Source organism: Microtus ochrogaster, chromosome X (genome assembly GCF_000317375.1).
Source record: "Microtus ochrogaster isolate Prairie Vole_2 chromosome X, MicOch1.0, whole genome shotgun sequence".
Taxonomy (NCBI): domain Eukaryota; kingdom Metazoa; phylum Chordata; class Mammalia; order Rodentia; family Cricetidae; genus Microtus; species Microtus ochrogaster.
Window position 1 is genome coordinate 45360913 of NC_022026.1, and position 17693 is coordinate 45378605.

Below are 17693 nucleotides of genomic sequence, written 5' to 3' on the forward strand. Positions count from 1 at the left end.
GAGAGAGCTTGGGATTCTGATACAACAGAGGTGTGTAAGCGGGGAAAATGATATTGAGGTTGTGGTTAAAGCCACTTTGGGGGGGATGGCGTGGTTCTGTACACCAACATCACTTACTCAGCCAATTGGAACTTGTTCTCCAACAGAACAAGATATAAACCCGGAAAGAAGAGGTGCAACCCAGGAAACAGAATTCAACCTGGAGGAACCAGGCGATAACTCTGAAGGACGATTATGGTCCGTATTAAGATAGGAGTACGTGAGACTCCACGGGGAAGTTTCAAGGGAAGAAAATGGATCTGAGAATAATAGATAGATGGGACCAGTTGGTAAGCAATCAATGTTCTGCTTGATGGTGAAGTATGCACGCCAAAAGCTGAGGTGATTTGAAACTCGGATACAAACAAGTCACTTAAGAAAGGAAACAGCCTGGTCTGTTATTTGGCTGTGCAAGTGGCCAGACATAAATATTGATAACAGTTTCACTAAGAATCACGTTAAGTCTATCCAGAGACAGTGAGAGAGTTGGTAGGAGAAGGTTCTATGGCTGACTGACAGTAAAACACCAAAGCAAGCAAAGTTTTAAAGAAAGTAACTGTCAGAAACTCAGGCTCTAACCATGATGCAGATGACAGTGTTTGTCTCAGAAGAGTTAGGCTGGCCCGTTTGTTCTTATCAACTTGACATAGCTATAGTTATTTGAAAACAGTGTCTTCATCCTATTGGCCTGTGAGGCATTTTCGTGACTAATAATTGATGTGTGAAGTCCCAGCACATCATGGACAATGCCACACCTGGGCAGGTGGTCCAGGGAAAAGCCAAGCCGAGTCAAGCCATGGAGAGAGAGCAAGCTAGTAAGCAGTGTTCCTCCACAGCCCCTCTCCAGTTCCAGCCTCCACATTGCTGTCTTGAGTTTCTGATGATGGACAATCAGCTGTAAGCTGAAAGAAACCCTCCCCTCTCTAAGTTGCCTTTGGTCGTGGTCCTCATAGTAACAGAAAGCGAACTAGGGCAAAGAGCACCGTCCAAGGGCAGTAGGAGAGTCTTATACTCTTATTGTGAACGTGAGACTGATAAGAACACCTGACAGAGTTTGTGACTGTGTCTCAAGAAGAGGGAAGACAGATTCAGCTGTGTCACAGCCCCCGCGAGGCTATAGAAAGGACGCTCAGTGAAGCAAACAAGGAACAATGCACAATGCATTCGCAGTCTGTGAACTCACATGGACTCCAGTCAGTGTTCCACCCCACAAAAGAATTCTTGTTCTGCTCCTTCAGCCAGACAAACAATGGCTCAAAGTAATTGAGCAGTGGTCTTACATCCATATTCCTTGTTCCCACCACATTTTCCAATGCTAGGGTCCAGGGTTCGGATTTCCCGAGATGCAGCATATTGCTACAGGAAAAAAGACAGCGTGCAGATCATTTTGAAGCAGCTGGGCACACCTTTGCATCTACACTCTACATTCTTTTCTTGGAATGAGCTGCATTTTCTTTGGGTGGATTGAAAAAATAAGGCATATTATCAGATGGATCTAAGACTCAGTTTCTCTTTCCTTCCAATTGCTCGAAAGAGAGCTGTGTGGTTATCACAGAGGGACCAAGAGGTGACCTATCCTGGCATCTCATGATCTAGGTTCCCATCTCTTTCCACATTAAACATTTATTTCATGGTTGGTTGGTTGGAGAAATTCTGAAGTCCTAATGTTTCTTTTTTGGGGGGAAGATGTGGGAGAAGGCAAATAAACTAAATTAAATCATAGACATGGCAATGAATAATACGGGGTGCTAAGAGATGCTCAGCATTTTGAGGCAATTCTTACAGCAACTTCTGTCCAGCTTCAGTGGAATTTGAGATGTCACATTTGTGCAGTGGGCCATCATGTTTAGCTGCTTGACAAAGGGCTTCTTGAAACTGGAACTGATAAATGGTCCTTGTGTAATATCTGTACACGTGACAAAGGAACAAACAAAAAGAAGGCTCATGTTTTATTGCTGTCACAGAGTCACAGATCTGGGTGGATACTTACATTCCTGGCCCAAGTAACCCCAGAGGTATTGCCTAAAAGTCTTCCTGTAGCAGGAGTCCAACGTGACCTCTTCACATGTACCAAATGTTATTTTCATTGCATATGTTTGACGATAGAGCAGCATGGCTACTCTGCCATGGGTTAGTGATATTTGAATTGTTGTCACATACTTCTAGCCCTTTCCTATAAAGCGATGGCAAGCTGGTTCTTACACCAAGTAAGTGAAATTCCCATTTTTACAAATATAGAAGGTGAGGCCCACACATGCCTGCATCCCAGCATTAGGGAAGGAGGATCATGAGTTCAAGGTCAGCCTGGGATGTGTAGTTAAGTCTCTGTCTCAAACAAAAGACAAAATAGACAACAGCAATAATAAAATACCTTTTTGGTGTATAGTAAACTCTACTAGTAATGAGAAGATGAATTAAAAATATTTTTCTGCTTCACCAAATGGTCCTGTTGTGCTTGGTTGTTTTTTTTTAACTGTGTTTTATTGAGCTAAATATTTTCTCCACTCCCCTCCCTTTCTCTCCACTCCCCTTCTATCCTTTCGCATAATCCCCATGCTCCCAATTTACTCGGGAGATCTTGTCTTTTTCTACTTCCCATGTAGATTAGATCCAAGTATATGTCTCTTAGGGTTCTCTTTGCTGTCTAGGATCTCTGAGATTGTGAATTGTAGGCTGGCTTTTCTTTGCTTTATGTCTAGTTTTTGTTGTTGTTTCTCAACTTGACACAGGCTAGAGTCATCTAAGAAGGAGGAACCTCAATTGAAAAAAATGCTTCCGTCAGACTGGCCTCGGGAGCCAATTTGTGGAGCATTTTCTAGATTAATGATTGATGTGGGGCGGCCTAGCCCACGGGAGGAGGTAGCACCCATGGGTAGATGGTCCCGTGAGTTACAAGAAGGCAAACTAAGGCAGCCATGAAGAGCAAGCCAGTAAGCAGTGTTCGCCACGGTCTCGGCTTCAGGTCCTGCCTCCAGTTTCCTGCCTTGCTTAAGTTCCTGCCTTGACTTCCTTCCGTGATGGATTGCGAGTGGAACAAAGCCAAATCAACCCTTTCCTCTCCAAGTTGCTTTTAGCTATGGTGTTTATCCCAGCAATACAAAGCAAAATAGGACATTCCTTAACAATGCGGGGAAAGTCTCAGCTAAGTCCACTTAACCCAATAAAACATTAAGCTGCATTACATTGAATTGAAACTGATCATCTACATTAAGCTTGTGGTAGGAGGTAGAGAGAAAAGGCTTGTAATTGTCACTTCATTGAGCCTTTTATGCTTTTGTTATTAGCCTTGCAATCCTTTAAACAGCGGATGCTCAACTGTCATTTACCGGATGAACGAGTAGTCATTAGACACGTGGAACAGAGCTGCAGGGTCACAGTATGTTTCATCGTGAGGCAGAGGCTCCACCACACCGACGATCTCTCGCCTTTGGAAGAAAAGGGAAGCATGTGTCAGTTGGGGGTAGACCACCATGAGAAGGGAGCTTGAGCTCAGAGCACTTTCACCTGGCAATAGTATTTATATTGAAACTGGTTGTCAATTGAAATTTTTTTTTAAAAAAAATGTAAAAACCAGAAAGTAAAGCCTCTTGTGTGTTTGCCTCCTGTTGCCTTAATTCAGCCAAAACTCACCATTGGAAAATGGCTATCTCCTTAAAACCCAGAGTTTAAAGAGTCCATAAAGAACACTGTATGGCTATAAATATGCAGTGGAAACCCTATCCATTTCTCTCAGGCACTGCACTTTCTGTGTTCCTGTCAGCAGTTTGTAAAACTGAAGTTGTTTTGTTTTTTTTTTTCAAAGCTAATTCAAATGCGTCCCCTTCTGTGGAGCTTGCCACCCACTGGGCAATGCACTTAAAAACTTACGCTCCCTTAGACTCGGGGTCTTCTTTTAGTAATGCTTTATTCTCTTGCCTTTTACTAGTATTTATTAGTTACATAAAATCCAGGTCCCCATGACATCTCACACATGCATGTAATATTCTTGATCATCCTCAATCCCTTATTATCACATTCTGCTCCCTTTCTCGTTGCCCCCCTTCTCTACCTCTGAGCCCGCCTTCTACTTTCATACATCGTCTCTAGCGTTGTCTCTAATCTCTGCCACTTCTCTCCCTATGCTGTGATTTTTCACATGTAAACTCCTTACCACCAAGACATAAGCTGGAGTCTGAGGCTGGGTCTCAATTATCTCTATTGTTCTTGTGCTAAATACTATGCCAGAACACTAAGGAGAAACTGCACTTCTGATTGGCAAATGGCCAAATGAGCAATCAGTACTTTGGAGGTCTGATTCCAAGTTGGTTTAAAGTAAGTTAACGGGGATCCGAAAGTTAGCACAGTTGGGAAAAAGGGTAGAGAAGCCATATAGGCTTCATTTTTAGACATTATTTAAAAGGAATATAGTTTTGCCCTTTATTTTATTATTGCAACTTTTGCAGGCAACTTTGGTTCTTTGGGGACAGCTTCGCTTATTCACAAACATTAGAAACTACCCTGATTAATTACATCTTTTTTCTTTGTTTTTTTTTGTTTTGTTTTGTTTTTTGTTTTTGTTTTTGTTTTTTGTTTTTTTTTTGTTTTTGGTTTTTCAAGATAGGGTTTCTCTGTGTAGCCCTGGATCTCCTGGAACGCGCTCTGTAACTCAAACTCAGAGATCCGCCTGCCTCTGCCTCCCAAGTGCTGGGATTAAAGGCATGCGCCACCACTACCAGGCTTATTACACATTTCTTATCTTATTACTCAAAAAAGACCCTTGAGACAATGTCCTGGGAAATGATTTCAGGAAACAGGAGCAAAGGAGTGAGAAAGGAAAACAGGACTCCCGCCCAAAGGGCGCGTTATCACGAATATCAGTTCTATAAGCAATGTGAACTGATTCCCACATGAAGAAGGACGCTACTCACCATGAGAGCTGTTCCACAAGAAAACAGGAGAGCTAAGGTATTTATCCACCAACCAGGCCATCTGGCATTAGTGTCCTAGCCCCCCTGCAATTTGTGGGTTCAGGTGACCTCAGAAAGCCTCCCCTTGGGCAATTGGAATAGAGATAGCGCTGCGAGTGAAGCAAAATGCTCTTAAGGGAACAGTAAGCCCCTGAGGAGACGGTTCGTGGACTGCGAAGTCGTTGACTTACTTCATCTCCCACCACTTCTGCATCCACTGCTCTTTGGGAATGTCTCCCTTAAAGACCATCCACCGCCACTTCTCTAGCATGTAAGTGAATGGCAGCGTCCCAACAATGGTCAGGGCTTGCTTGAGTAGAAAGTTTATTTCTGTTTCTGAAAGGAACATGGAAAAGGGCAAATATTAAGATGGAAGACGAAAGCAGAAATTTTGTAAGAGACTTTGTCTAATCTCAAGCTATTATTCCTCCTCAGGATAACTCTACTACAGGATGGCTACATGAGAAATATTGGCAGTGGACATATGTATAATGTGTATATATATGTTTTTCTTCTCCGGTGACAGATTTAGAATAAAACCCCAGAAAAGAACAACTAAGTAAAAATTCACAAGTTAACTGATCCATACTTTTTTTTTAACCACTTTCAATTGCCTCCTTCAAATATCCCCTTATCAGAGTTAAGTAGGGCAATTTCATCTGTTTTCCTAGTCATACTGTTTATTCTTGAGAGCTCCATGTAGGCAGTGACTGTTAATGTCTCATTCAAGATTGTGTACCCAGTCCAGTGTCTGCTCTGTAATACCCTCTGTGAGTCCTTAGTAAACAAGCAAACGTTAAACAGATGTGGTGAAACCTTGGAAACTAGGGCGGGGAAATTTTTTTAAAAATCTCTGGGTTTTTTTTTTGCACAACAGGTTGGCTATCTAAAGGACAACAACGTCTTGTGCTTTCTCAGGAAGAGCTCTATCAGCGGTAGAGTGATTGCCTAGCATGGGCCAGGCCCTCGGGTCCATTTCCAGCGCCGAGGAAGCAAAAAGCAAGAGAAGCGAGAAAAAAAGATTGTCAAAAGGTTCACCATCGGCCAATGATGTTTGTAGAGACAGAGACGCTTGCTATCGTGTAAATATCACATGAGCTATACACGTATCTTAACATCATGTTACTTCATTAACATGCACAACAGTTATGTTCTTGTATAGTAGTTAAAAATAAATTTAAGCCCAAAATGTTTAATGGACATCTCTAGAAGGCATCCTCCACTGGATAATCATAAGTACAATGCCCTTTAAGTGGACTGATTTCTTCCTAAGCAAGAATATTAACTGCCTATTACCCTACAGGGAAGGCGAGTTGGCCTCCAGCACACCACAGAAGACCACTGCAGTGTAAGTGCAGGGGCTGTTATCTGCTCTGTACATCACTGTATGTTTAGGGGGGAAATGCCTCGCACATAGTAGGTGCTCAATAAATTTCTTAAGAAAAATAAAGAGGCAGGCACAGTGACTCATGCCTAGAGTCCATGAACTTGAGAGGCTGAGGTAGAAGGGACTGTTGTGAGTTCTAGGACATCCCTGGCTACAGAGGAAGACCCTGTCTACAAGCAACAAATCATTCACAACCCCAAAAAGAAGAGAAGGACAAGATAAAGGAAAGGAGAAAAAGAATGAAGGAATCTATTGGTTTGACACCATTCACAAGGCCAGAACCAAGGAAAGGAGGATTTTTCAAGCCAGTGCTTTTATTGTGTGACATCAGAAGAAACACACTGATTTCACATCTTTGCCTGTTTTCAAGGCAGGCGTACCAAACCATAAAACAAATCATTGTCTGTTCATTAGCATGAATTAGCTGTATTTTTAAGTCAGGAAGCAGGTATGGTTACCATAAATTGCTTTTCTCATGTTGCTTTCTTCATCAAAAAGCACCGCTACTGGTCTATAAACTGCTGTACCTGGATTAATAGTGACTGTTTCAGAAATGATGATGGCCTTACCCTGGCTCCTATCAGGCCTTTGTCAGGTCACTAAGAGTCAGAGATCAAAGTCAAGTAAATTGTGCACACAAGGATGGGACTCCTGACCTTTACTCCCCTGAACCAAGGCTCAGCTCAAACCCTCGTGAAATGCAGTGAGATACAAACACACGGTCATGAACATCGGAGGGAAATTTGTTGGAAAGTGTGGGTTTAGAGGGAAAGGAATAGAATAAGAAAGGGGATGATGAAGGATAGGAGCAAAGCACCCTTATGCGTATTCATACATGTAATTTGAAAAATAAAATAAATTACAGAACCTAAAAACTAGTAAAAAAGAGAGGTGAAAAATTCATGAAAGAAATGAAAGTATTAGACTCTGTTTTTTTCTTTTGCAAAAGCCACGGCAACCTCACTGAAAAAATCTTTCTCTCCTGAAAAGTAGTAGTGTTTCATCAAGTTCAAGCCTCCCAAATAGATAGACTGCCTGAGGTAAAGATGTTGAGAGATAGCATGGGCCTTCTGTTCACACCCCTTCTCTGTAAAACAGTCTCAGAATAACCTGTTCCCACTCAAACAGTCTGGGGAGTTGCCTATTTGTTTGTAACCTAAAATGACAGCCAACTCTTTAAAAGCCAGACACTTGGACAAACCATCCAAGTTCTTCACGCTATTTCAGCATCTTCAAAAAGTCCACCAAGTTTCTATTAGATCATTCTTAGAATCCCAAGATCATGCATTCAGTTATCTCACTTAATTCCTTGCTTAAATATGTGAAACCACAAGGTAGTATGCAGCCCCATAAACATTTTTTTCACCTAGGCAGCATAAAGAAAAACAAATATTTTCCTATAGGTGATAATAAATACCTCTCCTCCTATCAGATTACCCCCCAAACAAGCCAAAGGAAAATGTACCACTATCTTCCTGAAAATCAGACGGCAGAAGACCAATGGATTTCAGATGCTCAGGCGTAGCTGCAGAAAGTGACATGATTTCCCCAACAGCTTCATGGAAGCCTTCATTGGCTCCATTTCTCAGCAGGTAAGGCTGTGTGGCATATGCCATGTCGTATTGGATGTGTCCCATCTCGTGGTGGGCTGTCAGGAAGTTGTCCATTGTGACCTTTGTACACATCTTGATTCTGCATAAAAAAAAATGGGCAAGAATCTTACTTAATTTCCAGAATTTTTTTGGAGTTGGGCAACATGAAGATTTTCAATGTTGAATTTTTATTATTTTTCCCTTATGAACCTGTTACTTGATATGAAGTGATGGGCAGGTCTAGATTCTCTTCTTGTGTTCATACACGCTTGGAAAGGGTGATAAGCAGAGCTCTCTGTTACATAATTCTGAGGTGAGTAACGTGGAAGTGATTGATAAAAGTGGCCAAGTGCATAACAATAAGTGAATACAGGCCAAGTGTTCTAGAACCACCATGTATAGCCAGGACAGAAAAGGGGTGAGATATTCAGACTTGGGCATCATTAAAATGTAAATCACAAAGGTAGACACAATGGCCCAAGAAGCAGGAGCAGGGTAGCAAGAAAGACGACCAAAGACAAAGCTGTAGGAGGTCTAAGTACTTAAGATTTTGCAAAGCATACAGCCAGGGTGCATAGAAAATGTGTGAAGTCTGGAAGACCATCACCACATAGAAGTCAACAAGAAATGATGTTTCAAGACAGCAGGTGGATGTTGTCTAACTGTGCTGTGACCCAGTGAGAACACAACTGTGTTTGGCAAATGTGTGGTGGCCCTTCTCCATTTCACATCCCTATGCTCACTCAGATATGAATGGGTGGTATATTTCAAGAGATTTTCAGATGGATCTTCCCATCATTCCCTTTTGTTTGCCCCTTGCACACTGATAAACACTCTTCAGAAACCCCCCACTGTTTTGAATAAGGTCAACCTCCTATATCCACCCCAATATGACCACAACTTGCTTTCCTAACATTTCTCTCTATTCTTTTTTTCTCACAATTATAATAGCTATTATATACTTGCTATCTATATTTATGAATATGTTCTCATTTCTTAGCCTTACTGGAAGATTTGGACTGATCACCAACAGCCTGATGCCTGCTTTTATAAAGCTTAATTGGCACACATCCCCACTCGTTTGTTTATGGATTATTTATCTCTGTTTTTATGCTACAGGACACAGTTGTCTAATTGCAAAAGGGGGTTTTTGGGGGGGGGTGTAGGTTCGAGGAAGATTTTCTCTATGTAACAGCCCTGCCTGTCCTTGAACTCACTCTGTAGACCAGGCTGGTCTTGAACTCACAGAGATCTGCCTGTCTCTGCCTCCCAAGTGCTGGAATTAAAGGCTTAAAGGTGTGTGCCACCACTGCCCAGCTGCACAGAGGTTTTCAAAGCCCTCACTCCTTACTATCTTTACAGGAAAAGACTACTGACCTCTAACTCTAATGGGTGTTTGTAGAACTAGACCCCATTCCCCAAAGAGAGGGGTTTTTTTCTTTTCTTTTCTTTTCTTTTCTTTTCTTTTCTTTTCTTTTGTTTTTTCAAGATAGGGTTTATTTATGTAACAGTCCTAGCCATCCTGGAACTCGCTTTGCTGACCAGGCTGACCTTGAACTCAAAGAGATCTGCCTGCCTCTGCCTCCCAAGTGCTGGAGTTAAAGACATGCACTACCACCCCTGGGCGAGAGGTTTTCTTAATACTTTGGGGTAATCTACAGCCTGTGACTGACTAACATAGGGTAGATATAAAGACCACACCTTTGGCTCAAGGTGTGATGAATTCTGATTCAAATCAGGCTTCAGAGCAGTTCATGAGATCAGGCTGGAGTCAAGTCTCCATCACAGACTGCATCCTTACCGGCTTTGCCTAACTCGACCTGTTCCCTCACTTGCCTTTTCCTGAGAGGTCTCCCCTTATATAAACTGTCAGTGCAAGCCAGGGAATGATCCCAAGACACAAACCTGGTCATTAGTGTTCTGCTTTGTAGATAAGGAAACTGAAAGCCAAGCTGACTTTGCCCAAGGTTGCCCGATCACTAAGTGACACACCTTGGATTCCAAACCCCATGCTCATTCTGCCACATCACAGACTCTCAAACTATCCTGAACATATTTTTTTTTGGTCCAGCCTGAGCTTGCTGACTTCAGCACCGACACCAGGTCCCGCCCTCTGCACCTAATCCCTCTGTTCTTCCCATGTGCTGCTGTCCTCCCAGGTATCTATCCAACCTCTTCTTGCAATCCAAGCTCAATTCCTAAACCACCCATAAAGCCCTTGTCTGATCCTATCTCCTAGTACAGGAGTGGCTCATTCCTGTATTCCAATTCCTAAGAAAGCATTCCCCGTGTCTCTCTCACAGCATGTACCATTTTCTCCCTCTTATTCCAATTTGTTATCCGTTTGTCCTATTTCACAAGAGTAAGGGGTAGAGGGGAAGATCAACGTGTGAGTCATTTGTTCATCTGTAATAGGTTCTCGGCACCAAATCTTTCCTAATAGGGGTGCCACCAACCCTGTCATCAGGAGACTAATGAACATGCAAATTTTCAAGTAAGATATCTTCTCTAAAAGTGCCATTCGGGAACTGTGGACCTTCTTTTCCCGAGTGAGACAGATGTACTCTTGTGGACCCCCAGCTTTACTTTGCAGACCCTTAAATCATATGCTCAGAGAAGCATAGGGAATCCTGCCTTCATTACTTCCCGTTCAGTATCTGCGCTGCAAGCATCAGCCCCGGTACCTGAAGTCATCTTTCCCCAGGTCCCAAGCTGTGGGATGGCAGACCACTTTCCGACCATTGCCTGGATCAACCAGCATTGAGTTTTCCCAGAATCCTTGAGTCATATGAGGAAGGCCAACAGAAACAAAAAACTTCTCTGCCTCTTTAAATATCCTTTCTGCATCCCAGCCCTGAGGGAGAAAAAGAAAGAATATTTAGTCCCTATACTATAAGAGAAATTCTTCCTGTTGGCCATAGACGTTAGCATAACTTTCCCAACAGACAGCTGGGCTTTTGAATGTTTACCACCTGCCTGCACAGCTGCCTCTAGGGAATTTACCTAGGAAATAATCAAAACTTGTGTCAAGGAGTTACTTACATTGAATATGGTTTTATATAAGCAAAGAGGAAACGGTCATCAGAATGAGTAAGGAATGAGACTTTTGTGGAACAGGAACTGTGCAGGTACACAAACTATCTACAAAGAAACCATACGGACATTATAAAATAGAGTAAAGTTAGAAGTGAAAAAAATTAAAAGAAACCATTTAGTTGGTATCAATGGTCACTAATAAAAAGATACATGAAAATATTAACAACAAGCTGAGTTATATGTGGGATGCTTTTTGTTTTCTTTTTTTTGTCCTTATTCTTGGATTTTGGGTTTTTATGGACTCCCCCACCCTCCAGTGCTGTGAAGCAATCCAGGGCTTTACGTATGTTAGACAAACTGTCTACCTTCAAGCTAAATCCAAGATTAGTTTTCTTTATATTCCAACACAAACCCAAAAAAACTAATGATCCATTTGCTGAAGACTACTTACCTAAAGGCAGCGGTCACTGAACTCCTTAAAGGGTCAAGACATATGTTCAACTCAATGAAAGAAATGAACAACATAGTAGACATGAAGGTCTAGGCCTTTAGAAGCAAAAAGCCAGATGTAGCCTAGAATCCAATGAGGATTTGAGCTTCACTTCAGCATCTGAACTCTCAGAATATTTTGAAACTATACAAAGATTGCCATAGGCATGTGCCACCTGGCAAATTCTTTCATACCAATGTCTCAGGGGACAACCAAGCCCTCTGAGGCAATGAAGCCCACATCAGGCAAACAAAGGTTGACTATTTAATACTTGGTGCCATGAGCTATTTTTAGTATCAGAAGATTTATTCTGATCTTGAATATCAGTCATGTTTAGTGTATCTATTCTGTCAACCCTAGCGATAAGAAACAGAATATGAATGTGTATTGTTATTATTAGCGTCATCAGTTATATTATTGACTCCTAAAGGCTTAATGTCAAAAAATTGGTACTAATTAGTATGACAGTCTTTTAATTTGAATTCATAGTTTACTGATACAAATGAATAGAAATGTACACATGTTTCCGGGGTATAATGTGTGTTTTCATACACATATATGCTGTCTAATGTTCCAATTAAGATACACATATCTGTTTTCTCATTTACCATTTATTTATGGAGAAAATATTTGATTTCTTTCTTTGGGCTTATCAAAACTACACAGTATGTCATCATTATCTATAGTCACTGCACTGTGCAATAGCACATCTAAATTATTACTGTGAACTGATGATAACTTCATCTCCCTCCTTCTCCTTACATGCTTCAGCATCTGGTGACCTCCATTCTCCTCTCAACTTCCATGAGATCAGCTTTAGTACTCCCACATATGAGTGAGATCATATGTGCTTTTCTTTGTATGTCTGGCTTATTTCGCTTAATGCAACGCCCTCCAGTTCCATCTGAATGCCTGAGAGCCATTCATCTCTCATGAATGACAGGAATTCATTCATGATGCTGAAAAGCATTCCACTGTGTGCAGGTGGCACACTCTCTTTTATCTATTCATCCCGATAGAGACACTGAGTTTGTTCTCATGTCTGGAGCATTATGAACAGCCTTCTGACAAACATGGGAGTATTGAAGACACTTCAACATACTCATTTCATTTCCTTTGGATATATACCCAGGAATAAAGTTGCTGGATTATATGGCAGTTGCATTTTTAATTCCCTAAGGAAGTGGTGGGCTGTTTCCTCTAATGGATGTACTAAGTTGCATTTCCAAGTCAGTGTGGAAGGGTTCTCTTTACTTCACATCCTCACCAGCACCCAGTGGGCTATATTTTTTTGTTTGTTTTTGCTGTTGTTGCTGTTTGTTTTATTTTTTTCTTTTTTAAATAGCCATTTTTTTCCTGGAGCGAAGTCATCATACATTTTTGCTTTGAATTGCATTTTCATGATCATTGATGGCATTGAACATTTTTATAGAATAATTAACTATATGCCTTCTTTTAAGAAATACCTATTGAAGAACAATGCTCACGTTTTAGTTAGATTATATGGAGTTTTGCTATCGTATTTCTTATACATGTTAGACATTAACTCTCACCACATGTCCATGTTTTCAATACTTTCTTGTGTTCTGCATATTGTTTTCTCTTCTTTTTGTTTCCTTAACTATGCAGAAGCTTTTACTTTCATGTTTGTCTACTTTAGCTTTTGAGTTCTGTGTTTTGGGGGTCTTGCTCAAAAATTCCTTACCTATTCCAATGTCTGGAATCATTTCCCCTGCTTCATAGTCTCTGGTCTTACAACTAGATCTTTGGCCCTTTTGATTTGGTTTTTGGAACTGGTAAGAGACAAAATTCCTCTTTGGTTCTTCTACATGTGCACATCTAATTTCACAGCATCTAATAATTATTGAACAGGCTGTCCTTGCTCAAATGTAAGTTCTCAGCACCTTTGTTGAAAATTGGTTGGATATAAATGCATGAGTTTGCTTCTAGGTTTTCTGTTCTGCTCTAGTGGTGTCTGTGCCTATTTTTAATGATCCCACTTTGTAGTGTGTTTTAAAGTCAGAGACTGTAATGTCTCTTGCTTTGTTCTTAGTGTTTAAGATTCTTAGGGGCGGGAGCTTGCTATGGCATATCAATTTCCAGATTGTTTTTGAATATGATATTCTGAAGCTGAATGAACAAAACAGCACAGACCGGTAAGCACAGTCAACATATTTAGAATAGTAAATGAACAGAAAAACGGAAGTGGACGAGAATCATTAGAAGTTTTGAATTGAAAAAGGAGCTGCCCCTGATGATCTTTGTGCCATTAGGGGAATCGCACCTCTAAGCCCGCCTTGTCTCTTATAGCATGCAGCTCTAATGGAGCTCCTCTGACACTTTTAGAGGTAACACTGGAAAAGCAGCAACTGCATAGACAGTGTGGAAGGCAATATACAATACACATGGAGGTCCTTGGGAAAGAACAAGAGTTGATATCATGATGGCCATCTGCTATGACTCAATGACAACATGGAGCTAGAACAGCTGAACAAGTTGAGGGCTTGCAGCTTTGGGGTTTTATTCTACCATGACCTTTCCCCAGGAGTATGCTACATATGTGAAGGTCCTCACTACGTTACCCCTTACAGCTGTAAGGGGATTTGTGAGCAAATATTCAGCAAGCATACATAGTTAATTATTGTGTGACCATCTGAGACCATTTTAGAGGTGAATAAAAATGTGGGAAGGGAGAGGCAGGGAGGGGAGCAGGGAAAAATGTAGAGCTCAATAAAAATCAATTAAAAATGTCACCATTCTTTCTAATCATAAATGTAGAACTTAATTAAATTTTTAAAAAAACATGTAAAATCTAATATGATTTCACTGATGAAAGAGAACACAATTGATTTAAAGGATTCTTATAATATTTTAACAATCACTTTTAATATCCAAAATAAGATGTTTCTGTTCATCACTATTCATAGAGATTATAGACTGATTACTCAGCAAAAATTGACTTTGAAATGTGCGATTCCAACCAAGGGATTAATCCATATCTTAGTGCTTAAAGAAAAAAAATCAGGTCATCTCAATTTTGATTGTCTCTCAAAACAAGATAAATAGAGGTCCTGTTATTGAAGGTACTTGAGATCTGTGACATTATAAACTACTTTTTGACAAAAACACATAAGAAATAACTTTAAGTTAACTTGGATCTCTATCAGCATGATTTCACATACAAGATCAGAACAGAAAGGTGCATAAATGAAAAATACAGTTGAAGCCTCATGGTTTAAGACTTCTTCTTCCTACCTGATTCACCATTGCATCAGTAACATCTATGTTCGGCTTCTCGCCAAAGGGAACTGTCAAAGGGTACAGATTTGTCCAAAATCTCCCCCACATATCACCTATTTACAAAAAGAATACATTAATATTTGACAAAAGCAACAGAAATACAGATCCAATCTTCATAGTGCATATGGTTGCCTGAGCATGGCAGTCATTCAGTATTTCTAAACCATCTCGATTAGCATTCCCTTTTCACTAATCCCATTTCTCCTTTGGGTCCTTTTCTTATAGTAACATTCTTTATCACGTGTAAAATACTAAGAGTACAAGAGATTCTGTGCTTAGGCAAAGCTTGTTAAAGAATCTTCAGAGATTCTCCTATAATGAATTATTATTGGAAGGCACAATTAAAACTGGAATGGTGATGCATGCCGGAAAGCTCAGGACCTGGGAGGCTAAGAGAAGAGGACCAGCCTGGGTTGCACAGCAAGTTCCAGTCCAGTCAGGACTATAGGGTGAGACCCTTTCTCAAAAAACCAGAACAAGGGGCTGGAGAGATGGCTCAGCCGTTAAGAGCACTGCCTGCTCTTCCAAAGGTCCTGAGTTCAATTCCCAGCAACCACATGGTGGCTCACAACCATCTGTAATGAGGTCTGGTGCCCTCTTCTGGCCTGCAGGCATACACACAGACAGAACATTGTATACATAATAAATAAATAAATATTTGAAAAAAAAAACCAGAACAAAATAAAACATATGGGACGTCATAGCTACTACACACTAGGTTTATAAAAAGCCGCCATGCCCTCAACAAATACTATTAACTGATACTGATACCTAAGTTTTACTTTTAATACCATAATAGCACACCTAACTAGGTAGCTGAGCAACTTCAACACTGTGAAGTTGGATTCAGGGCCAGAAATCCTAAAAGGAAAGATGGATCCAGAAAAGGATGCACTGGAATAGTGAGAGACCAAACCCTAGCACTAAAAATGTGGGCAACACAATGACATGAAGAGTACTCCAGTGAACTCCTTTACCAATAAATGATAATAATTGTGCGCATGCGTGCCTGTGTGTGATGTGTGTGAGCACGGCGGGCATGTACCACAGCCCACGTGTGGACAATTAGCAGAGGACAGTTTTCAGTAGTTGATTCTCTCCTTCCACCGTGGATTCCACAGATCAAACTCAGATCATCGGGTTGGCATGGTAAGCATTTTCACCTGCCATGCCATCTTGCCAGCCCTGGTGGATTTGTTTTTTTTTAAAGATTGGATTTAATAAAGATAGAAGTGAATTTACATACTTAAATTTGTAAATACTTACCACAAAACGAAGTTCAGTACATAGTAAAAGACCAAAGTGGCCCAAGAAGCAAAATGATATGACTTCTAAAGCAAGTAAGACCTTCAGCTGCTGATAAAATGATGGGGCCTGCACCCCTTTGGGGTCCCCTATCAGATATTTACATTATGACTCATAACAATAGCAAAATTACCATAACACATTGAACTTGAAGGAAGGAAAACAAAACATGCAAGATAATAACTGTAACCATCACTAATCTGTGGTGAAGATAGAATTGTGGCCAGGTGTCTTATATGACAGCTGATCATGTATGTCTAAAAGGTCATCTTGTCGAATGCGAACTGACATATTCTGGGTAATGCTATGCATGGAAATAAGAATAACGAACAGAAGACACTAGAGAAGGGCTCGTCTGGGTCCATATAAAACAGAACTTTCATATAATTGGTACCAAGCAGCATCTGCTTGGAAAGAAAAATGAACCTACCACGGTAGGAAGAAAGAGCTCACCACACCAGACAGATTTAAGCAGACACAAAATTACTGAATATCACCTGCCAGAGATATCGTAGAGAAGATTTCTATGTTGTGTTAAAGATTCCCAAAGTTCTTTTGTTCACATCCCTACCGGTAGATATGAGGTTTATCTATGGGGAATGCTGAGCATGCATGGCAGGAAATTTTCAGCTCTTTCTATTTTACTTGGCCTTGGCAGCTGGGGTAGGAGAGGATGGCCATTCTCCTTCATTCATTGCTCAAATGTGATTCCAAACAGAGTATTTTCAGTAAGATTTATTGGCACAGTCTAGCTTGAACTCCCGAAGCTTTCCAGTAGGCAGTATCTTTATCCTAGGGACATTTCTCTCCTGCCGCCTTTTGCCCACTGAGCTCTTTCACTCAGACTAATACTGAAATCCCAAGCTTTGCCAACCAACTGGAATAAACACATTTTAACCTAGGATTCTGTCCCTAGTCATCTTAAATAGAGAATAAATTTTAGAGACTAGATTCATTTTAAATAGAATAAAGAATAGTTTTTAATTGACTTTCTGCTGAAAATGTGTTTTTAAAAAGCTTCCGTAATGATAGTAACGTTATTTACAGGTATCCTCAAATGCGTTAGCTTGAACAACCCTCCAACAGACAGCTTTAGTCGTGTGGGAATAATTAAGTGGAGAAAGAGCACAAAGAACCCCTGCAGTCCCTTACCAAGCAAATGAGCAGGGAGGCATCCAGTAGGGCTGATGTAGGAGGGGTAGGTATCCATCAGTTTCGTCCTCACATAGGCATGAAGATGTTCATATAATGGCTTAATCTGAAAAGAAAGTTTACGACCCCAAATACCCAACTTCAGTTTCCAATGCTCAACTCTAGAAATAAGATCTTCTTCATACAGGACAATTAATTTCTTCTCCTCTCAGATATTCTGAGAGTTTGCGAGCACTCCTTCTTAACAACTACTGACTGTGGCTAGCCCCGCTGAATAAATCAACATGAGCCCTGGGAGGATTGCAAGGCCCCAGAGGAAAGCTGATGTCAAAAAGTCATTTTCAGATGCTACTAATTTCTTTTGTTCTAGGACTTTTTTAGAAAGAAAGAGAGGGAGGGAGGGAGGGAGGGAGAGAGAGAGAGAGAGAGAGAGAGAGAGAGAGAGA

General features: G+C 40.8%; 1 protein-coding gene across 1 annotated transcript in view; it reads right to left on the minus strand.

Annotated features, from left to right (window-relative positions):
• The window catches only part of Ace2 (angiotensin I converting enzyme 2), a 50243-nt gene that overhangs the window by 11931 nt on the left and 20619 nt on the right, over positions 1–17693 (minus strand). The window contains exons 6-13 of the mRNA XM_005358761.3: positions 17248–17353; positions 14746–14843; positions 10649–10818; positions 7838–8064; positions 5177–5321; positions 3366–3464; positions 1823–1945; positions 1223–1395 (exon numbers count right to left, since the gene is read on the minus strand). Of these exons, the coding sequence (XP_005358818.1) occupies positions 1223–1395; positions 1823–1945; positions 3366–3464; positions 5177–5321; positions 7838–8064; positions 10649–10818; positions 14746–14843; positions 17248–17353 (1141 nt within the window). The remainder of the gene's footprint in view (positions 1–1222; positions 1396–1822; positions 1946–3365; positions 3465–5176; positions 5322–7837; positions 8065–10648; positions 10819–14745; positions 14844–17247; positions 17354–17693) is intronic.